Below are 27891 nucleotides of genomic sequence, written 5' to 3' on the forward strand. Positions count from 1 at the left end.
CAAGCAGACATTTCCCAGCAGACAGGTGGTTCCAGATGTGCAGTTCAAGCTTTTGCTGAAGTACAAAAAAAAACTGGCAAAGGACCACAAATGCATGGAAACTGAGTGCCGAGGATATGAAGTACATTAGGTTTACTTCTCTTCAGTCTCGTCAGAATATGTATATATTCTATACACCAGTGCTTGTGTATTTAAAAACATAGTCACATGGTCATATGTACACATGTAGTATGTGTGTATATAATATGAGTCACTTCTTTCCTGTCTTTTCATTCTTCCTTTTTGTCCTTGAATACATCACATAGTGCCATCTCAAGTCTTTCTTCCATTATGTTTGTGAATTATGTTCACCTTCTAGTCTTTCATGACTTTCTGTGTTGTTAATGTGTTCCATGTTCTATGAGCTCTATTTCTTGCAAAGTGTCCTTGAGCATGGAAAGGGCGTCATAAATAAAAATGATGATGATGAACCAGCAAAGCGCTCCTGACTTTGTAAAGTACGAAATAAACAAACAAACAAATAATCAAATAAATAGCATTCGCGAGGTCAGGCGCTGCTGTTGCACAAGAAGGCCTGGCTCACAATTGATATTCCAAATTATCCCAAAAGTGTTCAGTGGGATTGAGGTCAGGACTAAACTGGTCAAACCATGTCTTTGTAGACTTTATTTTGTGTAGAGGGACACAGTCATGCTGAAACAGGAAAGAGTCTTCCCCAAACTGTTACCACACATTTGGAAGTGCATAATTGTCTTTGTATGCTGTAGCATTAACATTACACTTCTCTGGAACTAAGGGACCCTGAAAAACAGCCCCAGCCCATTATCCCTCCTCCACCAAACCTTACTGTTGGCACAATGCATTGTAGTAGGTAGTGTTCTCCTGCCCTCTGCCAACCCAGATTCATCCATCAGACTGCTAGATAGTGGAGCATGATTCATCACTCCAGAGAGTCCAGTGGTGGCATGCTTTACACCACTCCAGCTGATACTTGGCATTGCATATAGTGATCTTAGGCTTGTGCGCCGCTGCTCAGGCATGGAAACCCATTTCCTCTGTTTTTGTGCTTAATTTAGCTTCTAAAGGCAGTTTGGAACTCTGTAATGGGTGATGCAGCACAGTGTACATGATTTACATGAGCTATGCATGAGCTAGGCTGAGGAGTTGTTGCTTCTGGACATACATACATACATACATCATCTAAACCGCTTATCATTCTGGGTCGCGTTGGGGTGCTGGAGCCTATCCCAGCTGTCATTGGGCGGAAGGCAGGATACACCCTGGACAGGTCGCCAGTCCATCGCAAGGCTGCTTCTGGACAGTTCCATTTAATTTTATTTCACTTACAGTTGTCTGGGGCAAATATAGCAAGGCAGACATTTAACAAACTAAGTAGCATCCTATGCCAGTGCCACATTTAAAGTCAGTAAGCTCTTCAGTGCCACCCATTTTATTGCCAGTGTTTGTCTGTGAAGGTTGCATGGCTATGTGCTTGATTTTATACACTTGTTGGCAACATATGTGGCTAAACATTTGAACTCAATAATTAGAAGGGTGTCCACATACTTTTGGCCATATAGTGCCTGAAATGGACATACTAAAGCCCAGCCCACGAGTCATGCCAAACTGCCAAGGCCTGACACAGCTGATGATGACAGATGGTGTCATCTCCAAAGCTTGACCAGGTGGCACAGAAATGACAGCCTGAGGAAAGGAGCCAGCACAGTACCATGGAGATTGTGTACTGTACACTGAGCTATCTCTGTCTCACACAGTCGCTTGTTTTTATGTAATGTCAAGACCTGGGGTCATACATCTCAATTTCATATATGTTTCATATACATTTCATACACACAGAGCTCAATCACAATGCTCATGGCATTTTGTCTCCACATTTGTCTGCACAAGAAGCATCTAAAAACGTATCTCTTTAACTTAGCATTTAATTAAAACTCTACGTCTCGTGGTGTTTACCTTTTAATTTGATCTATATCATTTTCTTATAAGATTTATCACCTGTCTGTAAAGCATTTTGAGGTGCCACTAGCATGAAAAGTGCTATATAAGTAAAAAGTATTATTATTATTGTTATTATTATTATTATTATTATATGACTGTTTGTGTGTGTGTGTATATATATATACTGTTTATCACTGCTGTCAGAACAAAACTTGATTGCTGTCAAAAATTACGTAATTTGGGGTTATTTGTTTTGGTCCATTTATGATTTAACTTACATACAATGTAAAGGGCAAGAGGCATTTTTAGATTTTTAGATGTCAAAAACTGAAAAACAGCATATATATATATATATATATATATATATATATATATATATATATATATATATATATATACACACATATGCAAGTCAGAGACCACGTTCATTCATTTTATTTTCTGTTAAAGCAACCATTAACTCCTCAGCAAGTTATATACTCTTATATAATCTTGTATAAGGAATAAAAAAAGTAAACGAAAATAAATTTTAAAACACTTCCCAATTTCTTTTAAAAGATGTAAAGAAAACAGACTGTCCACCTCACTGGCCAGACCTCAACAACATTGAATGTGTTTACTTGGAAGTAACTCATGAGAAAATGTAACCAACCTCTAACACTGAACTTTGGGGCCGTGAAAAATATCACTGCGGATTTTATTGAAAAGCTGAAAGTGAGTAGCCTGAAAAGAAAGGAAGCAGTAATAAAGACAAAGAGTGGAAACACTAAATCCTATATAAGGTTGTAAATAATATTACATTTAGTTGTTAAAGCTTTCTTCATATGCATATATATATATATATATATATATATATAATATATATATATATATATATATATATGAATGTTTTCCTGATGCTGAAAAATAAATAACTTAATTTACTTAATGGCCACTTTGACTTGTGCACTAAATATGTTAAGCATACATGCAATTATGTTATGTAGTTTAGTTAAAAGCACAAAGTCAGTATTATTTTGTTGGTGCTGTAGGTTCACCTTGTTTTCTGTCTGCACATGCGCACACACATACATTCATTAAATTCAAAGCATATTTCAAAGATTAAAACCATCTATATATGTAACCTAGTGGCTAATGAGCCTTATTCATCACTCTTCAGTCGATTCATGACAGCCCACCGGTGGTCTCTGACAGTAATACTTCGACACCACCCCTTTCATGCTGGCTCGGTGTTACAGCCCCCCAAAATATGTCGCAAATGTTTACAGCGAGTTTTTTTTCGGTCAAAGGCGTGATATCTGCAAAAACAACGGTTTCTTGCCATAAATAAACGTTGGCAGATAACGTTTTGGTCGATTCACAAAGCGTGTCTATGTGTGTGTGCTCGCGTGCAAGAGGGCGTGTCGACAACACACCGCGTCGTCCAGCTCCTCAAGGGTGCCAGTAAATTTGATAATGACGCAAGTTAGCCCAGCCGGCACAATGGCGGTGCTGAGCACATGAACGTCTAAATGCGGTTTGTTTTGTGTACTGAAGAATCTATAAGCGGGAGCTGTCCGTGGTTCTGAAAGCAGCCCAGCCCGGTCTCTCCGAGCGGAGGAGCTGTCCGTGGTGCTGAACCTCGTTCACACAAAACGCCAAGAACGGCGGTGAATATTCGATTTATGAGGGACGATATCCAAGCGTTCATCAAAGCATCGAGGGGAACTTGAAGCCAGTCTTCACCCTAAATCGTCCACCAAAGCTCGAGTTGGGATATTTTTGTAGATGTTCGTTCTGTTTTCCTTTCACAAGGTGGGCTAAACCTGCCTAGGCTAACCGCAGCGATGTTTAAAAGTCCCCGCACTCCAAAAAAATCAACTTAAATGTGAGTCAAACAGCGTCAGCACAACTTCTTTACGTCAACATTAAATGCACGAATAAAAGTCCCTATATTTTCAGTTTTCAGGTCTGAGCGCAAAAAAATAGCTTTGGCACAGTGGTGAAAAAAAAAGCTAAGGTAGGTTGCTAGGCTGCGTTTTGACGTTTGACGCTCGTGCAATCCGTGGCATCTGGGGCGCGCGCCGAGCACGGACGAAGCACCATGATGGAGAGAGGCGTGGGGACGAGTTGCAAAGCAATGATGTCATGGTTTTAAGCATGAGCCACGGGAGAGCATATGGTTCGTACCCGCTACCAAAAGGAAGTGTTGCTTTGTGCCGTGCAGGCGGCGCTGTAGCTGTGGCGGAAGGAGAAGGAGAGGAGCAGGAGGTTGCCCAGCCCACCGTCTTCTCTCCTCCACCGCCTGGAAGACAGAAGCTGAAGAGAGGAAGAGGAGGAGGAGGAGGAGAGAAAGAGGAGAGAGAAAAGGAAGACGAAGGAAAGGAGAAGCAGAAGCAGAAGCAGAAGCAGAAGAAGCCGCTGCCGCTGCCGCTGTTGATGCTGCTGCCGCTGTTGTTGACGCTGCAATGGCTGCTAAATCCGACGGGGTGCTGAAAATGAAGAAAAGCGACGTGGCGTTCACGCCTCTGCAGAACTCGGACCACTCCGGCTCCGTGCAGGGGCTCGCGCCGGGCTCGCAGCCGGACTCGGGCGCCGGGGAGGCGGACTTCAACGTGAACGGAGGCTCGCGCTGCTGCGGCGGCGGCGGCTCCAACTCGACGTGCCTGCGCCTGGGCAGGGAGCGGCAGCGCTACACGGTCTGGGACTGCTTGTGGATTCTAGCCGCAGTGACCGTGTATTTCGCCGACGTGGGCACGGACGTGTGGCTGTCCGTCGACTACTACCTGCGCCGAGACTACTGGTGGTTCGGCCTGACGCTTTTTTTCGTGGTGCTCGGCTCTTTTTCCGTGCAGGTCTTCAGCTTCAGATGGTTCGTGCACGACTTCGGCACCGCGGACGGCTCCTCCTCGTCCTCGGGCTGTTCGCACATGGACGGCAAGCTCCTGAGCTGCTCGGCTTCGCACGGCGACGTCGGAGCAGCCCACCCGTCCACGCCTCAAAGGCAAGCCAGCACGGCCAGCAAAAGCAACACCAACACCACCGCCACCAACAGCAGCAGCAACAGCAGCAGCAGCACCACCAACGCAGCGCGGACTAACCAGAAACGCTCGGCGTCCTGCTCCTTCTGCATCTGGCTGATGCAGTCCGTCATCCACATCTTGCAGCTCGGACAAATCTGGAGGTAAGCGCCGGTGCTTGGACCCCCTGTCATCGCTCAGAGCGTTCTTGTCAATCATAATCTGTGTTGCGCCAAGATGTAACTCGCATTATTTGGTGGGGTTGCGCACGTGCCTGCGTGTTTCCATGGCTGGTTGTTAGCGTGTGTTTGTTTTCAACAGGACTACAATAAGTATTGTGGTGTGAACTGGCAGCTGCCTGTTTTCCATTTGAACCTGCTGTGCTTATAGCAAGTCTTATGCTCTAATTTTCTAAAAGTGCTATTTTAGTTGATATTACTTCAATTGCGTTGCTCACAGACAGGCTGTGGATGCTTATACAGGCTAAGGCTAGTAATATCATTCAAATGGAAGAAATACTTCCAAAGAAATATGTCCGGGATTCAGATGTAGGGCAGCATCTGGCTCGGACTATAGACCTCCATTCATTCCTATTAGTGAAATGCATTATTAATGTGTCTCTCATATTTTACTCTATTAAAAGCTGCTAGAGGCTGTTTCATTAGCTCGCATGGAATGAGGCTTGAGAACTTTCCCAAGTGGCACCTTATGGCACTGTTGGCTCACCCATAGATGTGCATTCTGTGTTAGCAGGTCAATACAGTCATTCGCCGGGGGTTGTAGTCAATGCTTAGTGATCGGGCCCGATTCGGTTTCACACTGTCAGCCCGATGAGGCCTTAGGAAGTCCAAGCGAATCAGCACATTGGGCTCTGTGATGTTCCGTTCGCTGCCAGTCTTTGACCCTGCGGACCTGGCTTGGACGCTGTCCAAATAGTAAACGATGTCCTACCGATAGGTTGGAGGTTGTTCATAGAAGACCGGGGTTACAGTCTTAAAAATTGAAGGTGCCAAAAAGCGTTTTTTGGGGAAAATCTTTCAGTGGATTGCTCTTTAAAGAACCACTTTTAAAGAACATCCACATAATGTTTCTATACCAATTAGAGATTTTTCTCCTAGAGCTGTGTATCGAAGGCAAGAACCATTTAGGAACCTTAATTTTCAAGAGTTGGAGAATAAAAACACTCCATTAAAACATCAGCGCTGTGTAGCTGCCAACACCAATATTAGATCAGGTGGGTACCATGTACTGTGGCATGCAGTGTTGGTTTAATGCTGACTCTAATGCATTTGAACACATGTAGTCAGCATGTGGAAGTGAAGGCTGCTACTTGCTGGGAGTTGCTAATGAGATTGCAGCCAGTGTTGGAAAAGGGAAATGCGCTAAACGGGATGTTTAATCATTGACGACTGAAAACACATGCACAGTTTAGATTTCAAGACTTTGTCTCTCTAAACCTGCTAATGCTTCCATTAGGCAAGTGCCGTCGTGTAAACTGAAGAAATACTTCCAGAGAAATTGGCCTGGGATAAAGATCATGGCCAGTGGTTGGTTGGTAGATTAGCCAAATCTGTTATTAATGAACAGTACTGTGCCAAAGTCAGAGAACATCTTTAATGTGTTTAATTTTCCAGTCTGAACATGCTGCAGGTTACATTTCTGGGGATATTAGATCATCCATTTGCATAAGGAAAGCATGTTTAAAACAGTTTTCATAACTCGAGGTTTAAAAAAATATTAAAAGATGTATAGAAAATGGGAGAAATAAGAGAAAATCAAACTGCTTCAGATGTGAAAAAAAACCCACAGGTGTTTCTGTCCACCCTTCCACTGTGACAAGACAACTGTGGGTCCGAAAGGATGTGTTGCTGAACAAAGCAAAGAAGAACGAACGAACTGACCACCCCGGAGTCCAGTCCTCAACATCACTGAATGTGTTTGAGGTTGATTGGATCGTGAGAAGCTGAAAGTGTAACCAACTTCTAAGACTGAACTTTGAAGGTGTGAAAAAGATTCCTGCAAATTTCTTTGAAAACCTAGAAGCAAGTTTCTCAAAATAAAGCTGGAGAATGGACACTTTAAATACTGAAACAACTGATGTAATATTTAGTTGTTGAGGTTTCAGTGTAATTCTTGTGTAAGGGAGGCCTCTGACTTCTGAACAGTATTGTGTCTGAGAATCATTTTGCCATATTTTACTCAAACATAGGAGCTGATTTATATGCTAGTACAGAATGGTGGTGGACTGTTGGGTTAGAACTGTAGACCTCCACTCATTTCTTGAATTAAATTATTATTTAAATGGTGATTCTGTATTAAAAGTTGTTCAATGTGGGAGTGTATGGCTTGTGTTCTGTACCATCATGGGCTTGTGTGTGTGAGAGTGTGTGTCACGTGGAGCGAAGTGATGCGAGTGAAGCTGACACAGTTGTGTGTTCTGGTTGGGGGCTGGAGGATTGTTGAGACATGCACACGGCACAAAGCGAGGAGTTCACCAGTCTGGGGACATCTTGCCAAGAGAGGCGCTTTAAAAATAGCTCCCCACGCTAATGAACTTCATCAGACCCAGCCAACTCAAGGCAGCATCGGTGCTGACTTTGAGTGATTGGGTTTTGTGGTGGAGCCCATTCAATTGGCTTTGTATTCAGCAGGTTTGTTGTTAGATTTGATGGCATGATTACTATATCATGAGAAAAAAAAGCCAACATGATTCATAAATTGCTGTTTTTGGGGAATTAGGATAGTACAGAAGACAAATTGTGTAATACATACATCAAAACGGTAGATGTTTACAAGGCGAGAACAATCTGAAGTAATATGAGGAGTAAAGCTGGTATACAGATAGATAGATAGATAGACAGATAGATAGATAGATAGATAGACAGATAGATAGATAGATAGATAGATAGATAGATAGATAGATAGATAGATAGATGCCCCCAGTAGCCTGGTTGCAACTGTTGCCATTCCATCTCAAGAAGAATCTATTAATGACTGGTGTGAATTAGTTTACATGTAAATGAATGCAGATGTTCACAGTCCAGTCCACTGGGACCACCAGCCAGTCCACACTTTTGCTCCCTTCCAGTTCCTGAAACATCTATGCTAAATAAGCCCTACAGCCTTTAATAGCAGATGGACTAGAACAAATACGTGGACTGGCTGGATCCTGAGGACTGGATTTAGAAACACTGAATGAATGTATGTCAACCAACACCAATGTACACCAGACTAAATCTACACACTTAAAAAAAGATGGTTCTTCAAGGGTTCTTTAGTAAAAGGAATGTTAGAACCATGAGTTCTATATGGAACCATTTCATGCCTAAATGGTTCTTTGCATGGTGAAATGGTTCTTCAGGTTGATGGAGAATGGGTTGTATATGGTTCTATACAGACCTTTTTTGAAAATGGTTCTATGTAGCACCAAAAAGGGTTCTGTTCAAACTTGTAATTATCATCTTTTTAAAGCGTGTACACTGAAAAGTTGTGCATTGCAATTTAGTCCAAGATTAGGCTTAATCCATGTCCAGACTGTAAAAGATTGCAATCAAAACACTGCAGTCATGTATTATTTAAATACAGGTGATTGCTGTAATGAATGCTGCATTGTGGAAGATACAGGTCTTGTCAATAAAGTTTAAATTTAGAATTTTACAGAAATTAGCTGCTATTTTCAAACCATATTGGGTACTTTGAGCAGCCTTAAGCAGCCTGTCTCTGACCACTCGTTTCAAAGGTTTTAACAGTGCTGATTTGGTGTTCCTAGAGTAATCAAGCACTAAGGTGAATATATTAAGAGGTTTGTGATGAGGGGGGGGGGTTGTAAATTGAAATGTGAGTAGTAGTTAGGAAAATGTGGGAGATTCTTTAAAGGAAAAGAATGTGGAAAAAGTTAAGAACGGCAATCTTAAGTCAAGTTGTAGTGGTTAAGTTCAGTGTGTATGCCGTGGTACGGGTGTCTTATCCCTGACTTGCCCCAACCCGAATCGTCCAGAGAACGAATCAGAACTTTGTCCTCTGTTCCCCAACTTTTGCTTGCCAGTGCCGGCGACGTCCGGCTTACTCAATGGCTCCGTCGTTTTGTGCGCTGGGGTCCGGTTGGGTTGTCCGCTCTGTTGTTTTTTGTTGGGCGTTCTCTTTTGTTTTTCTTTTTGTTTTTCTTACATATATAACAATAACAAAGAAATAACAATGTACCCACATCCCCACAAAACCACAACCCCAATTACACCGTTCGCCAGCTTTCCTAAAGGACCCTCTACTAACCAGTCCAACACAGCTCCAGTAGACCCACTTTTTTTTTTTTTAAACCACAATGACCCAACACAATACAACCACCCTCCACACACAATACACCTCTCCCACACACACATTCAACCACCAAACACCCATCCTAAAAAATGACACCACAATACCAACCTACACCTAGACAACAACAAAGTAGCACAACTCAACACGAGAACATAAAACTACAAGCCAAAATCTACAACAACCCCCCCTAAACTCATTGCCAACAACTACATATAAACAAACCACCACAAAAAACAAGACGACCACACAAAGAGACTTACAGAGCAAAACACCACCAAACAACACACCACACAATCTCCACAACCACAAACACACAACTAGACAACGTCTTATCAACAAACAACCACAGAAAAATAAAATAACAATAGACAAACCTTGCAGCTCAGTACGACCCTTAACAATAAAAAAATATAAAAAATCAAATAATAGACAAACCAATAATTACTGTAACTTACTGCCATTTAACAGTGCAGGAATCTGACCTTGTTTCTCTGAACATTGTCTGATCTTAACCTTTTAAGATCGTGGAATCTGTGAGATACAGAATTAACTATAAATTCTCATAATATGATTAGAAATGTGTTTTTTTTCTATTTGGTTCCAATAGAAGCTCTGACTTTGCACTTTTTTTGTCATTTTAACACCTGCCCTACTGTCACACGCTTTATGTGACCTTCATTTAAAGAGCAGTTTTTATAGAGTACAAGTCTACATAAAACTTCACTACTGCCTCCTCAGAGGTGCAGCTGGTTAAGAGGGTTGAGTCTTATTGCAGGCAATAGAGTCTCAACGATCCCACAGTCATTCATGGCCAAGGAGTCCAAGAGAGCACAGTTGACCCTGTTCTCACTTTTAACTACTGTACTGCTGGCCAGCCTTCGTCTCCATCACATCTCACTTCTGACTTGTCCACTCAAACTTCTCTAAATGTTTGTGGACATCTGCTCATCCAACACTGTGTCTGAAATCAAGCGTACTAAAAGGGAGTTTGTTCCTCCTTTGCTGCAGTAACAGCCTCTACACTTCTGAGAAGGCTTTATAGTAGATGTTGGAACACTGCTGTGAGGATATGATTGCATTCAACCACAAGAGCATTAGTGAGGTCAGGGACTGATGTTGGATGGTCAGATCACAGATGCTACTCCAGCTCAATCCAGAAGATATTGGGTGGAGCTCCATCACTCCAGAGAATGCAGTCCCACTGCTCAGCAGTCCAATGCTGAGGGGCTTTATACCCCTCTGTATAATTTAAACTGTTTTTTTTTTCTTTCTCTTGTTTAACTGTCATCCCACCACTTACGGCTGCAGCAGAGAGTGCACTAGGCAAATGAGATTAGAGGAGAAAACTGCAACTTCATCATTAGAGAATGAACTTACCTAAATGTCTGGTTAATAACAGTGTAATTACACAATGATGTTCGGTATGGTGTTACCTTAGAAATGCGACTACAGTATATATATATACAACCCCAATTCCAAATAAGCTGGGATGCTGTGTAAAATGTAAATAAATGTAAATAAAAACAGAATGCAATGATTTGCAAATCTCATAGACCCATATTTTATTCATAATAGAACACAGAACACATATCAGATGTTCAAAGTGAGGCATTTTACCATTTCCTTAAAACCATTAACTCATTTAAAACTTGATGGCAGCAACACATCTCAAAAAAGTTGCAACAAAAGGCTGGAAAAGTAAATGGTACTAATAAAAAACAGCTGGAGGAGCAATTTGCAACTAACTCACATAACTGGGTATAAGAAGAGCATTTTAGAGAGGCAGAGTCTCTCAGGAGCAAAGATTGGCAGAGGTTCACCAACCTGCAAAAAACTACATCTAAAAATTGTGGAACAATTTCAGAAAAATGTTCATCAGCGTAAAATTGTGAAAACTTTGGATATCCCACCATCTACAGTACATAATATCATCAAAAGATTCAGAGAATCTGGAGAAATCCCTGTACGCAAGGGACAAGGCCGACGGTCAATATTGGATGCTCATGATCTTCAGGCCCTCGGGTGGCACTGCATTGAAAACAGGGCATGATTCTGTACTGGAAATCACTGCATGGACTCAGGAACACTTCCAGAAATCACTGTCTGTGAATACAGTTTGCTGTGCAGTCCACAAATGTGAGTTAAAGCTGTATCATGCAAAAGAAGAAGCCATATGTCAACACGATCAGAAATGCTGCCGACTTCTCTGGGCCAAAGCTTGTTTAAAAAGGACTGAGGCAAAATGGAAAACTGTTCTGTGGTCAGATGAATCAAAATTTTTGGAAACATCTATCTATCTATCTATCTATCTATCTATCTATCTATCTATCTAAATATCTAAATATCTAAATATCTATCTATCTACCTATCTATCTATCTACCTATCTACTTATCTACTTATCTATCTATCTATCTATCTATCTATCTAAATATCTAAATATCTAGATATATGTGTATATATGTATATATAGTAGCGTCAGCATAGAGTCAAAAAGGAGGCCATGATTCATGCTGCTGATGACCCCACCACACACAAAATACACTAATAACCCTCATCCCCTGACACAAAATAACACAATAAACACATTACATACACCTTTAACTGATGAACAACAACATAACCAACATTTAAGTCCCTTTTCCCAGAGTGCACGTGCCTTCCATGACCCTCCTGGCACCTCCATCAACATGGCCATGCCTCACAAGTGTCTAGAGGCCATCTCCAGCCAGTTGTAACATGTCATCCCCATGCTAAAGCACAGATTTGGACATTTAACACATTTCTATTTCACCATGATGCTGATTTGTCTACAAATGTATCATTACAGCTTGTCTTACTGTGATGACAGTAAACAGGCGGTGACTTTAAGCTAAGCAATTATTAACTGGCTTCTCAGTAGGCAACCTTGTACAGTTTTGCTCTGTTGTCAGGGTATTGCATGTTTGAATCCTGGTGAAGTCGCAGCCCAAGTAGTTACTCACTACTGACACATTATCATTCATATATTTGTAAAGCTGTGGGTCAACAATAATGACTGATATTATAATCCAAACAATGTTAGTTGGGTTATAGAGGAGAAAACAGTATAAGAGGTGAGAAAATTGTACATACATATGTACTGAATATACAGAATGTACTGTAATTTAACAGAACTTTTCATTTAAAGAAGTGACAGCATTGTTAACTTTAACGTTTTTTACAGTGTACCTGATACATGGCGCTGGGTATGGTGACCTCTCATGTGCAGCTGCACCAGAGCTTCCCATTCTATTGATCAATGCTTTTCAGAGGAGATTATACAAGCTGGATTTGTGCAGCTAATCCACCTGTGTCAATAGGGTGCACCTTAAATTTGGAGAATTCCCTGATTAAAAGGGGTGTCAGTCTACTTTTGAACATGTAGTGGATTTTTCAGACTGGTTTTGATAGATGTCTGATATTAATCACTGTTTTTCTGACAGATCATTTCTCTGTATGATCTCATGTGCCTCTGTTTCATCTTACTTGTAAACTTCCTGTCCCTCTCAGTGGTCCTTCCTCATGCTCTTAGGGAGTTTTCCCAGCCACTGTCACCCTCGGTGATGCTCATTAGGGAGCTGGACACACATTTCTAGCAAGCTGCTTTGAAACTATGTGTGCTGTCAAAAGCACATGTATCTCCTAGAAAGTAAACAACTTGTACTTTTAATGTCTCTCATGAATCTGATGCTGCATAAAGCCTGCTGATTTTGAATATCTTGCGCAGCTGTGTTTTTGAGCATGCCACTGATTAGATATTGTTTTAGTTTTCTATATCTATGTTGGGGTGAGGTCACATGCTTTTAGAAACTCTGCTGGAGGAGCCAGTGCAGAGTCGTGGCTGATCACCTCTCGTAATGAGCCGGACCTACATGATTGCACTACAAATGAACAGGCGCCGAACCCTTGGGTGCGCAGGGCTCCATGACGACCAGGTGCTGCGTATGGATCTAAATGAAGCGTGGTGTATTTATAGTAGCTGGTTGGGGGCCAGCTCGGCAGCAGGGACTGGCCAGCGTGATCTGTGCATCCTCCAGTCTTCAGAGGCTTCATTCAGCCTGAGACGCACTGAGCATGCTCGCTGAACTTTATGTTGCGCACAGACATCACACTTCATGCCAATTACACTGTGGTGCGTCATAGTGATGGCGTCACACTCATACCAAGCCTTGCATCTCTATTTGAAAACACCAGCTGCCCTTTACATCGTGAGCATTTCAGAACGATTGGACCAATAGAAATGGACCAAAATTACTTGGAATGAAATCTCAGTGATTAAAATCTTGAATGAAATCTACATTAACATACAGTAAAGTTACACTATGTAAGGTTTGGGGATTTGGAGACCTCTCTGGTGGAAATGTGTAATTGCACGTTATGTGCAGAAGAACTTTCTGGAATGTCGGTTGGGCTTCTTTGAGCGTGTTGAAAGAGTATTCAAAGAGTCACAACTTGGTGAAGGTCTCACCCACTTTTTGAATTATGTAAGATAGGGGGAGCTGCAGGATGGCTGTTGAAAAAAAATATTTCTTTTATTCTTTAATGACCAATGATATCTTGTTGTCATTGCAAGAGTGGGTGTGCATTTGAAGCCATTTTGGCTCCCTGGTAGTGTGCAGCAACATTTAGCTAAGCAGCTAGCCCAACAGCTAGCTTAACTATCCCTTTTAGCAACTTCTTTATAACATATACTTTATTATAACACTTATTTATATGAACAACATGATTATTGTCTATCTATGCTACAAAGCATCCATATATAGAGCGTTAGCTTGTGAATAAAGTATTAAAGTAATTCAAAACAGATCATTCAGTTACTTTATACAAGAACTTATTACTAGAAATGGTCCAAAAACTATGATACACAAACGTACTTAAAAATTAAGAATGTTTATTTCTAAGAACTTTTCCCATATCTCCAAGCCGCTTTTGAAAACTGTGTGAGATATATTTTTGGGGAGTGGTTGTCAATAGAAAGCACACCACCTATATTATTGATAATATTTTTTTAAGAGTTTTTGTTTCCATAAAATCTCCCACATTAATAATATTGCATTGTCATTATTAGCTAAAACAGACTGGCTACATTAGTGAAGACATTTTACAAAAGTCTCTAAAAGGGAAGTAGTGCTTAGCCAAGCAGCTAGCCCAACAGCCAACACCTAACAGCTAACTGTATATTTTATTGGTATTAAAACACATGACTGTTGTATATTTACACTGCTACATGTTTACATGTGAAGCATTAGCTGGTCAAAACATTCTGCCACCTGAAGCAGACCCATGAGTTATCTCAGAGGGGAACCCTCAGGGCCTTTGAGGCCTTCAGAGAAAGCCTAATGAATTCTGGGTACTAAAAAATAAATGTCTAGAATTTTTACTTTAAAGTCTGTAAGTATTACTACAGTATACTACAGAGCAGCAGCCTAATCAATGGGTTGTTGGTGATGGCAACTCTGTACAGGGCCCTCTACTGAAACTACCACTAGGTAAAATATATGCTAATATGTCTAATATGTCTAAATGAATCACTCTTAGCTTAGCACTAACAAGCTACTAGAATCCCATAGGGATGGTAGCAGAAATTAGTGTTATTGTGGTGACAAGGTGTTTTTTTTTCTCATGTTTTGACCAAGTTTAGACGTATTGAAGGCCTAGCACTAGTCATGGTTCACCACTAAATTATCTCATACACTAACTTGATTCTTGATTCTATCTTTTAGCATGAAGATGAAGAATTAAGAATGTTTCCCAGAAAACATTCTTGCAAAAGAACCAGTATGAAAGCAGAGAGTGCTAGAAAATAGCATCATTTGAACAGCGATGTTCTGGCTAAAATGGAGGATCTGAGTGACTGGAGAACACATAATAGCCTCTTTTATTATTTTGCGTTAGAAATACTGCCCGTCCATATTACACTGTTAACAGTGTGTCATGGTGATGTTGGTTAAATATAGTGCTAGAATATATTGTCGTTTAATCGACGATGATCTGGCTTAAGTGGAGGATTTTAACAACTGGAGAACACATAATAGCCCCTTGTATTATTTTGCAGTAGAAGTATGCCTGCCGGTCTGTATCTCTTGAATAAAGAGGCAATAATCCCCTCACTCTGTCACAGCGGTCCAAGCTGCAACTGAATTACCATATTAAGTTACGCATGCAAATGTATGCTAATGGATGTGGTTTTATGCAAGCTAATGTAAATATGGCTGTACAGCTGGACTGTGGATGTTTAACTCCACAATACTGGAGCCACCACTTCCATTCTTTATCATGGCTTGCTGCCACTGGATTGCAGTCATTAAACATACAGGTGGCTGGAGGACAGAGTGTGCTGAGCATAATGTTGCTGCCACAAGAAAATGTCCTATCTTCAAATCTGGAACAGTCTTAAAGGAATACGCCAGCGTTTTTCAACCCAATCTGTATCTGCTTTGTGGTCGATTACTTGGGACGATACCCGTTGACTCAAAACATAATCATAACAGAAGCCAAAAGAAGTTGGGATAGAAGTTGAATATGCTTCTATTATAAAAATGCTTTGAATTTACCAAAAAACAAAGTGTAATGATGCATAATGGACTTCAGGGAAGACAGTTTCCATTCAAGCTCTTCTAAATCCCTACAGTGGTACCAAGCTTGAACATAGTAAGCTAGCAAGCCAGTCAGACCTGTGGTGAGGCGGTGTTGGGGGGTGTTGGGGAGGAGATTGGGGCTAGGGTGACTGGGCAGGACAGGGGGACATGTTTTGGGGGGGAGTGCAGGATGGCTGCCAAAAAAGTATTTTGGCTCATTCAGAAAGAGCTGAAATGCGCAGTCCTGCTTCAAATGCAAATGTTCCTCAGTGTCTGTTAATTTGGGTTATGGGTCAAGCTCACCAGAGGAAGAGTCCAGTTTTTTAGCCCATTGATTTGCATGTATTTAATGATCTATACAATTTTGCAACTAAAAGATTCAGGCTACTGCCTCTAGAGGTCTGCTACCCGACTAGAGCCTGAAAGGGCCCGGGGTTTCAGACCAGGTTCGGGGCAATTTTTCCATTTACAACATTGGGCTCAAGTCAATCTCATACATTTTTGCTCTTTATCTCCCCAGAATAGATCCCAAGCTGCATTTGGGACCCCTCCCTAAAACTGTGTCTGTGATAATCCATCTCTGTTAGTTTGCCCAAGTGGGTTCAGGTCGAGCTTGGGTTCCAAATTTAGCCATACTAGTCGGGCCTGTTCAGGTTTAGGCCTCAGTTTCACAGCCATTCAGATGTGAGCCTGGATCTAGCGATGCCAGTGTTGGGTTGTACAGATGAAACTGTGAAACTCTGAAATTTTTAAAGGCCTGTATTTCACTCACTCTTTACACTGACCCAAGCGCATCTTTCAGTTTTTTTTTTTTTTGGATATGCAGAAAGGGGGGCAGACAGACCTAACAAAAGGCAATGCACTGCGTACTGGGTCAATTCTCTCTCTCTCTCTCTCTCTCTCTCTCTCTCTCTCTCTCTCTTTCTCTCTCTCTCTCTCTGGTAGAGAGACGAATTGACTTGTATCAGTGACATCCACTCTGTCTCTAGTACCTATTGTAAAAAGGTGCTTTTGTGCTGGAATTCTCCAGTCGCTCCAGTTTATCTGAACGCCCGATCAAACTTCTTGGAGACGTGTGTTCCTTTGTAGAACAAAATAGAAGAAAAGCCTTTCTGGCTTTAATAACCCCAGGAATGATGACTGTGTTCGAGGGTGCAAATGTTCAGGCTGATGCAACCGAGGTGTATATAAGAAACTCAAAAAGTTAGCATGATGAAAAGATAAAAACTAGAAATCTGGCACAGATTCTGTTGTTTGTTTCACTTGCATTCTTCCAATTGCTGCATGTGAATTTCCCAATGAGGCCATTTATTTTCATATTCCATGTCAATAGTGGCAATAAGCATGCGCCCATACATACATACATACGTATATCATCTAAACCGCTTATCCTTCTGGGTCACGGTGGGGTGCTGGAGCCTATCGCAGCTGTCATTGGGCAGAAGGCAGGATACACCCTGGACAGGTCGCCAGTCCATCGCAGGGCAGACAAACAGACATACACATTCACACACACACTCACACCTAGGGGCAATTTAGCATGTCCAATTGGCCTGACTGCATGTTTTCGGACCGTGGGAGGAAACCCACGCAGACACGGGGAGAACATGCAAACTCCACACAGAAATGACCCTGGTCGCCCGGCCGGGAATCGAACCCAGGCCATTCTTGCTGTGAGGTGACAGCGCTACCCTTCCACTTTTCTGTTGACTGATCATTAGTGCACCTTAATGCTTGTAGCCTTTAAGACAGTTAGCAAGCTAAAGTCTGAATGAGTCAGTAGTGTTTGTAGTGGGTGAGCTATTAATTTTGCTATCTTGTATTTTAAAGTTGTAAAGCTGCCTACAGGCCCAGTCACACTAGCAGCATGGAGACTGTATGACTGTCTTTCCTTTTATGATTCTACCATTTGTGATAGATAAGCTTGCTAAAAGCGACTTAGCTCTTTGGCTAACCACAAGCTGCACACCCCATGCCTGTTATCAAGCCTTTTTTTTGTTTGCAATGTGCAGCATTCTTGTGAGTATATCATTTTGTTCAGTTTTCTGTCTTTACTATTCTTAGTTAGCGAACCTGCTAACTGCACCAACAAGAAGGATTTTTTTTAATGGCAATCTTGGGGTCCAGCAAAGTGATGCAAATTTCACGTATCTTGTTTGACTTCAGCTTCACACTCATCCTGAACTTCTTGTCTTTCTTCTCTGCTAGAGAAACCAGCATAGACCAACATGGCTGGTCACCCGCAAAACCGGCATATGTTGTGTTTTGGATGCTGGTATGCTGGTCAGCCAACGTGACCATGCTGCGTAACCGGCTAAACCAACAACAGACTAGAACTAGACCTGCATAAAGTTTAGACTAGCATGGATCATATTTGTCAAATAGATGGGTGAACACACACACATATATATATATATATATATATATATATATATATATATATATATATATATATGTATGTGTGTGTGTGTGCGTGTGTGCGTGTGTGTGTGTGTGTGTGTGTGTGTGTGTGTGTGTGTTTGTGTGTATGTGTATGTGTGTGTGTGTAAATGCATCCAAGTACAGTTATAATAATAATGCTTGAATATGAAATTATTTAATTGTGTCAGGGAACAATATTTTCATGTATTTCATGCTTATTGCGTTTATTGTATAGCTTACAATGTGCACATTTTTGAGTTCAGTTATGTAGCTATTATACTACTTTTAAAGGAAGTATGTGGACGAAACAAAGATGCATAAACACCTCATTATTTAAAAAAAATCTTAAACATAAATCTAATATATATGAGTAATAAATGCCATCCATATATGAATAATATTTTCATCATATATTGTTTAAATATGTTTACACATATATGCTTGTTTATGGTGATATACGGCTACAATCAGAGTTCTACATTTGAAACTGGATCATTTCCAATAAATTAATATACATATCACATATATGACCATATATGACCATATGTGTCTAATATTAGTTGGATAAAAGGGAAATTGAAATATTCGAATGTATGTCTTTGTTTGAAATCTGTATATTTCCATACATGAGATTTCTGTATGGGTCAGAGCTTTAATTTGGTCCAGTTTTAAAGATTACAGTATATCATACAGTGCCAGAAACTACAAGCAAGGCTTTTTGAGGTTATTTAACAACTTGACACGGTTTAAAGCAAGTATGTGATGATTTGCACATGCAGCTTCCATTACTTGTTAGCCACGTAGCTCCAGTGGAAAACTACAGAAGCAAACTTTAGAAACAAATCTTGGCTGATCTACATTCAGGACAAGTGTAAAGTTGTGGTCAAACCGTCGCTGTCATTTAATTAGATTTAGGGTATTATTTTGACTGTATCTGCTGTAGGTGTATTGTGCAAGAAGAAGGGGTCATCCAGAAGTGGCGCTGTGGTCATGCTTCAACCGGACCTTCTCCTTGTCCTAATCTGAGTACACGTGCACACACAGCCTCCGAGTGCTCCTCTCCTTCCTTTCCCGCCTGCCTTTTAATTAATGTTGGAAAATACAATTATGGATGGCAAGCACGGCTCGTTTAACAAACAAACGCATTGAAAGTGATCGAGGCTGCGGTGGAAAGGATGCGGCATGCCGTGCGTAATGTATATGTGTTCGCTGTATTCACCACAGGACCCCTTTATCAGAGGAGGCATTAGCCAGACTGATGCCTTTAAATGTTCTGTTGTTCTTTTTCAAATGGGAATTCCTCTGATTTAACAAATATTTTGCATGAGATAGAGAGTGGTTTGATGTGAAATGGTGCACCGTGGAAAAAGTTACCGCCTCTGATTTCCTTACAAGGCGGTGATAGAAAGCAGGTTGTCTACAATATTAAATATGGCCATTTTATTTACCGTGTAAAACCAACAGTGAACCTACACATCTTCTGAGTTTTGTAATGTTAATGAAGGTAAAATGGTGGTAAATCTTAAAATATTTGTTTTCTTTGGGGGATATTTTGCCCTGTAACCCTGCAAGCAATACTCTACCATGAATGTACTTTAAATATACATTTTAGACTAAAACCTTATCTTAAAACTAAAGCAATGTGTCAAAATAAGGCAGCATATTTACAGCTATTTCATGCAATAACTTTCTGTGAAGGAGCTTTTGGAGACATTTATCTCATCGGATGCCTGGCTCCTATCACCACCACTGTAAAAAGCTCCAGCAAATCTATAGATGAACCACTTTTGGTTACTAAAGAACATTTAAATGGATGGTTCTTTAACCCTCTGCTGCACACATTATGAGAACAATTAAAAAAAAACTATTCAATTCACTTTTCTTGCATAAAATGGATCTGATTATTAAATTCAAAAACATAAAATAAATAAATAATGTGTGCAGGGGGTCCTTTGGAGTATGTTGCCCTGTGGCAACACTGTGTGACAATGAGAAGAAATGATATAGAGCTGTGTTGCCTGAAGTGGTGAGACCTGCCTTGTGACTGGGCTAAATCCATTCCATTGTCTCATAGTGTTGCTTCTAGGCAACAAACAGATTTCTACAAATTCTCATAACAAAAAATTGTACTGAATGTTAAAAAAAGAGGTTTAAAATTGCCCACTAAGAGATAGTATGACTAAGTACATGCTTTTTATTGACTTACTCAAACTCTTCCTTTTATTGTTAACCCTATCATTGCCTTTAAATATGTATAATGCTATTGTGTAGTGAGGAAAATGAGTTTGTTGCCCTGAGGCAACATTGTGCAATAAAGGGTTAAAGGACTATGCTTGTAAATAAGCTGTATGAGTGTAAAGAACCTTTTTCAGTGGAAAGGAGCTGCAGGCATCTATTCCCCACTCCTGTTATTAAGGAACAACTCAGTGAGCTTTGCATTGTTTTCCATGAAGTTGTTGAATAATATGCCTTAGGTGGCAATAAGCCCAGGAATTTGAAGAGGCGCTACAGCCAAAATTAAAAACCATAACCATCACTACATCTGTTGAAAACATGCTTACCCACATCTTACAGCAGCGCTGCAGTGATGGCTAAAGTGAGAGTTTTCAGTTTAAAAACTAGCAAAACCCCCTTCTGATGATGTATCTTGAAGGTAGGACTGAACAACTTGGGAAAAATATCAAATTGTGATTTTTCTGGTCGATATTGCAGCTGCAATTTATACTGTGATTATTTTCTGTAAATTGAAGTCCAGGCCTGTTATGTTGACCAAGAAGACCAGAAGATCTTTTTTTTAGGCTTGAGACTTGAACACTGAACATGTCAGGCTGCCAGTTAGTTGTGGTCGTGATGTCACAGCAAACAGTTGTTTGGTTGCTTCTGATTGGTCATCTACAAGCAGTTTACAAGCTCTGATATTAGGTTAATGTTCCCCATGAAGACAACATTGTAAATAAAATATGGCTATAATTAAAATTGCACTTTAAATTGCATTTTGAACAATAAAAACGATGAATCTTTCAGTCCTACTTGAAGGTGGGAGGAACATTTGGAAAACTACAAGATACTTGAGGGCAGGTCTGTTTTTTAGCTAACAATACTGCTAGGAAGCCTAATGTCAGGTCTTGCAGTCAGAATTTTTTGTTGCAGTGGTTATATGCAATATTTGCAAAATGCATGCTGGGTATTGTAGTGTAAGAACACAGACAAAAACAGAAATTGTGGAATATTACATGTTGGAATGCTCCTTTAATGGGGTAAAGAATCTCCACATATTGTAAAGGTTCTATATGAGTTAAAAGTTCTTCAGTGAAATTTAAACATTTTCGCTCATCCTAAATGTACACTCCAGGGGATGACAAATGGTCAAAGCCCAAAATATAATGTTTTTTACTGATGGTTTTAGACTGGTCAGAGTCCAGATTTAAACCCTATAGAGAATATTCGGTCTCACATTAAACGCAATCTAGCTCGGCACTGTTTTTCAGCTGTTTAAAGCCGTCAATGCTGAGTGGAAAATACTGACTCTTCTCTCTGTAAAATGATTTCTGCAAATTTATGCAAAAATGTCAACATTGTAAGAAATAAAGGGGAAAAGCTCTCCCATATTAAGTTACTTTATCCATGCGTTTAAAGATTTGTAAGTAAGACCATTAAAAGCTTAATGTTTTGCCATTTTGAGGTTGGCCCAGGTTTTTTGCCTATGAGTGTAGCCAACCAGCCAAGTTGTGCTTTCTTTTTTTGTTTTATGCTACAGTTAAGAGGCTAATGTAGCTGATTAAGGGAATCGTATACCTCAGCAATTAGCACTGTGCAAACTGCATGCCTAAATCTTCATTAGAGTGGTGGTTATTTATGTAGGCCATTTGCCCAGTGTTCATTTTTGGGGTGTAAACATCTGTTACTTGTTAGCTACATTTGCCTTATAGCTTCAGTGCAAAACTGAAGAAGCAAACATGTTTTGCTTGATGGACTACAGTTGGAGTGAAGGGGGAAAACTGTGTAAATGAGATTTTTGGCCAGACCGTTGCTTAAAATATAAATTTCCACTTCTGATTACCAATCTTTTCTGTTTTTTTCCCCACAAACTTAAGCTACATTTTACCCTCACAGGAGCAAAGATAACCTGATGATGATCTTTCACAAGTTTATCTACACTTCCTCCACAGAGCAGAGTGAAGCTGCGCTTATCTGTGCATTAAGATGGGAATCGTGTAGCTGGTCCTTTAACCAGTTGACACCAGTGCTGTAGATGGGATGAATTAACCAGATAAGGCTATCGGAAGTCTTTAAATGTATGCACGGTGTCCCTGTTCAAAGCCACTGTGTCCATTTGTCGCTCTTTGCTTGGAGAGTCTACAGGCCAGTGTGACCAGCTTGGCACTGGACACTTCATCAAGTTTGTTCTTTGCATCGATCTTCATTACATTTCTGCATTTAAAGTAGTCCCTCTGTACCTGCTTCTTAATATCTTACAGTAGGCCATTATGCTTTAATGGTTATTGGCAGATGCATAACATTCTATTTAATTTAATGTTTTCCCTCTAGTCATGAGTATGCATGAGGGGGGAGTGTAACGTTGGCTGTTCAATTGATTGAGAATTCAAAACAAATCATTAGCTGTAAATTGTTACTGCGCACAGTAATGAAAAAAAGTTTCAGCTGGATGATTATAGAACATACATAATATCCTGGACTGAATCACAGTGGGATTCTCCATAGGAATATGCTGTCTTGTCTATGGCTAGGCCTGCTCTGTGTCCAGAGAACTGGACCATGATGTACATAGACGTCTGAAGTCAATCATTTATGTCGTGCCTAAATAAGGAACTCTGAGTCTAAGTATCTTTTCTCTATGGGAAAAATTGACTGCGTAGTTGAAACTTACTGCTATCATGCTATGTGTTAAACAAACACAGTTGTATGCAAATGTTTGCAGACCCCTGTTCAATTTACAGTCGTGTAACCGAAAATGAGCTAACATATCCTCTATATATGTGCTCTATGGAACAAACTGAAATATGAGTTTTTATGAAGTTTAACACTGGGAAAAAAACTGAAAATAGAAAATGGGCCATTACTTTTGCACAGGCCACAATTCATGTTTTATATATTGTTACCAATATGTTAAGATCAGCAAATAAACAGTAACTGTGCGTTCTCTGTGTTCTCTGTAAAGAATTTGTTAATTAACAAAACATAATCTGACTGGGGCGCCTAAACTTTTGCATACACATTTTTTTTCTGTGCACTTTTTACCCCCAAATATCTGGATCAATGTGATTGAATGTGATCAATGCTACAAACATGCTACCATCACACCAATGCTGCTAAAGCAAGCTGTGATACTTTAAAAATAGTCTATAGCAACACCAGCCATGCAAATGTTAGACTACTACTACCAAAGCTACTTAACTACCACACTTGACAAAGCTGGTGGTTTGTGTGGTGTTTGATGAGGTTGCCAAGTTAATGATGTCAATTCATTGCGTGGCAATGTTAGCCTGCATGTAGCAACTTTCATATTTCATCTTCTTAATGACTTTGTAATTCAGAAGATCCTGTGATATACAGGGAATAAATAGATATAGTGCAAATTGGTTGGAATTTGGCGGCACGGTGGCACAGTGGGTAGCGCTGTTGCCTCACAGCAAGAATGGCCTGGGTTCGATTCCCGGCTGGGCGACCAGGGTCCTCTCTGTGTGGAGTTTGCCTGTTCTCCCCGTGTCTGCGTGGGTTTCCTCTGGGTACTCCGGTTTCCTCCCACGGTCCAAAAACATGCAGTCAGGCTGATTGGACGTGCTAAATTGCCCCTAGGTGTGTGTGAATGTATGTGTATGTCTGTCTGCCCTGCGATGGACTGGCGACCTGTCCAGGGTGTATCCTGCCTTCTGCCCAATGACAGCTGGGATAGGCTCCAGCACCCCACCGCGACCCAGAAGGATAAGCGGTTTAGATGATGGATGTATGTATGTTTGGAATTTTTTTGTTTGTTTGTTTAAAGTTTGATGGAAGCAATTTCTGAAAATGCTGTTCACTTTTTCTAGACAGAAAACCATCTTAGACTTTCTAATATGGGCACGACGCTAACTACAAAATGGCGAAACGACTCCAGGGGTCTTTTTTTTCTGAGAAAACATTCCTTCCTGTTTTCTCTCCCAGAAATAACTGAGCTGGGCCTTTTAGAAAGGCTAAAATTGAGCTGAGGGGTTGGGGAGGAGGCAGCTGGCCTCTTCTGAACTTGTTTCTAATGGAAAAGGCCAATTTGTGCCCAGTGTTATGTTTGCTAACAGTTGCCCTTCTTCTCTGCAATGAGAATGGAATCTGAGAGGTGAAAGATTTGGCTAAACGTCAAACTTACACAGTTTTTGCACATCACAGATGCAGTCCATCAGCCAAAACATGGTTGTTTGGCCTCTTTTGTTTTGCACTGGAGCAACATGGCTAATGTGACTAACCAGTAATGAAAACAGCCACCAGGTTAGCATCATGCAAACTGTTTTGCTAAATCATCACACACTTACCATGTGCTTCCTGACATTGTATAACACACTGTTATCTATAAAACTGAACTAAAGGGCACTGTACTGCTAAAAACAGTAGCAGCAGCCAGTTGGAGCCTGAATTTTGTCCATTTTTATCCACTCTTGGATACTTTGTGAAATGCGTGAATAATTAAATGCAATTAATATTCATGCTAATGTTGTATCTGTCAACAAAGAAACCTTGAACCCGTGTGAGAGAAAGGCTAACTTTAGTCAAAGGCTTGTATTTATACTCACTGTTTGTTTGATCTAAACATAAGTTTTACCTCCACTTGCATGTAAACCTTTAAAAAGAATCCATTAGGAGCATCTAGTGATGTTCAACTTGCAATTTGTCATCTGGTTGCATTTTTCTGGGCTCAGATTTCAACAATAACAGGTGGGCTTTTTCAAGCACTGGTTTCAACACCATATTCATATTTCCTCTGAAGCACTGTGCTTTCTTGAGAGGCTTATGCGTATAATGTTATTGTTCTTGCTGCACTTTTAAGCTTTGCTTGAATGTAAAAGCAAAACTCAAAGCCCAAAACATGTCAGAGGCATTTACTGGGACATAAAAGAATAAGTAAGCACACTTTAAGCACACTTGATCATGCTAAAAAAAAGGGTGACCAACATTTACTCCATTCTCCAACTGGATATTTTAGTCATAAACCCAAAATATAGAGGTCAGAGAAAAAATAGATAACAACGTATTCACAAATATGATGTTTCTTCTTGTTCATGACTCGACCACATGGCTTAATTTTCGAAACTATGCAAGTTTTACAGTACTACTCTTGCTTCATTTTAAAGTTCTAGGTGGAAACAAAAGGGTTCAATTCCTGAAACACTGAGCAGAATATTGGCCAATCGCAATTTTAGCTATATCTCCTATTGGATTTGAATTTCAAGATCTGTATTAAATTAACTATCAGCATAATTAGAAAGTGACAGAAGAACCAACAGGCGGGTAAAATTTTGTGAGAAAAAAAACTTTAGGCCTTCTTTGGTGCTACAATGTAAAACATATGCTAATATGTCTGTCACAAGCATTGAGTAAAACATGGAATGTTTTTTAGAAGATTCAACAGTTTTGTTTAATCTAGAATGGCCAAAAACGCTCATGGAAATAGCTGTTATCTTAGCAATAGCAAGCTACAAGAGTCCCATAGGGATGCTAGCAGACATTAGCAATATAGGGTTTTTCCCCATGTTTTTACAGAGTTTTGACATTTATGTCTCAAATTCAAAACCTAGCTTAACGGTTTTCTGGTCACACCAACAACAGATGAGTCCTTTATAAACATGAGTATGAAACATCAAGGCACACAGATCAGATCTGAATGAAGAAGTCAGAATTGGGCAGCAAGGCTCGCGATGAGAATGTAGCCTCAGCAGCTTTCGGTGTGTGTTTTCAGTGTTTCTTTTTGGCCGGGCAGCGTGGGAGTTCTTGCGGCGCTCGCTCCTCCAGGAGGAATGCCCGTGGCCGATGAATATTTAAGGTTGCGTGCGGCATGCACTGCGCGGAGACCTGGCCACTGACTTCTGCATTATTAAACGTCCTCCAGGTCCTCTTCACCTCCTATCAGCACAACCGGCTCCTGCTAGACGGGTCACTGAAGGCAAACACCCACACCCGGCCGCTCCAACACAACAAACGGCAGGAACGCTGGGCCAAAAGGGCTCGGTCGGGCACAGGCTGCACCCAACAAACATGAGCAGCGATCCTGTTCACTCACACACAGACGCCATTTGACTCAGTGTCAAACCTGTGCCCAGTAACAAGCAAGTGTACAGAATAACAAGAAAAAAGGGGGTTATTGTGAGCAGCCGAAGTCGCGGCGAACATCAGTTCTAAAAGTGCAGTGAATAGTTCAATACAGATAAAATACAATTATAAACATAATACAGTTATGAGGTGATGCATTATACAATTCATCTTTTATATGGCTGCCAAGATTGAACTTAATTATTGCGAAATTTTAAAAACCTCCATATGATCTAAAGGTTGTGTACCAGTTAAAAATACAGGGTGATTCAAAAAGATTCATCTGATTTCAAAATGATTTATTTCACTTCAGAACAATGCAGTAAATTGTAAATGGTTTAAGTGAGCATAAAGTTTATTATGTAAATCATCCAGTGTTGTGGAACCAACGACGAACGCTCTGAGCTGTTGGAGGTTCACTGCCAACAAAAATCACGCTGCACAGTTATGTCGGATTCACTCTTATTGAAGTGGAGAACGCAGAACACTTTCTGCTCAGGGGTCTCTATGTCCTCACAGACTGAAGGGAGCCATCTTCCACTGACAGTCAGAAACTGTATGTCCCATTCTTTCAGTTGGATTGTGATTGGTTCCTAGGAGCCTCACGGTTGTAAAAATATGGTGCTTTGAAATGGGATGAATCTTTTTGAATCACCCTGTACTTTAGCAGTAGTTTGCCATAATACTCAACTTAACCCAAACATAGATGCCTGGAGTTTGCTTCTTTAGCTTTGCGCTAGAGCTAAGAGGCTAATGTAGCTAATAATTAAGGGAACGATATACCCTACCAATTAGCGTCATGCTAAAAGTATGGCGAAAGCTGGCAGTATACTTCAAATTAAATTGATGTTTTGAAAGTTGTTTGTTCTGAGATCTTCTCCCTGATTGCAATTGGTGCTAATCACTGTATCTTTTGTCCTGAGACCTCCCCCTGACTGTGATTGGTCCTAATCACCACATTGTTTGATCTGAGACCTCCCTCTTACCATGATTGGTCCTTAACCCTTGTTGTTTCTTCTGAGACCTGCCCCTAACTGTGATTGGTCCTAATCACCACATTGTTTAATTTGACACCTCTCACTGACTGTGATTGGTCTTAATCACCATGTTGTTAGTTCTGAGATATCCCCCTGGCTGTGATTGGTCCTAATCACCACATTGTTTGATCTGAAACCTCCCCCTGACTGTAATTGGTCCTAAACCCTGTGTTGTTTGTTCTGAGACCTCTCCCTGACTGTGATTGGTCCTATCACCACATTGGTTGATCTGAGACCTCCCCATGACTGTGATTGGGTCTAAACCCTGT

The 27891-nt window shown here is 40.6% G+C and overlaps 1 protein-coding gene across 1 annotated transcript in view; it reads left to right on the forward strand.

The window, feature by feature from the left end:
- Positions 1-4406: 4406 nt before the first annotated feature.
- xkr4 (XK related 4) overlaps positions 4407-27891 on the forward strand; it is a 105868-nt gene continuing 82383 nt past the window's right edge. The window contains exon 1 of the mRNA XM_036556852.1: positions 4407-5122. Coding sequence (XP_036412745.1) covers positions 4407-5122 — 716 coding nt within the window. The remainder of the gene's footprint in view (positions 5123-27891) is intronic.

Source organism: Colossoma macropomum, unplaced genomic scaffold, assembly GCF_904425465.1.
Source record: "Colossoma macropomum unplaced genomic scaffold, Colossoma_macropomum, whole genome shotgun sequence".
Lineage (NCBI taxonomy): Eukaryota > Metazoa > Chordata > Actinopteri > Characiformes > Serrasalmidae > Colossoma > Colossoma macropomum.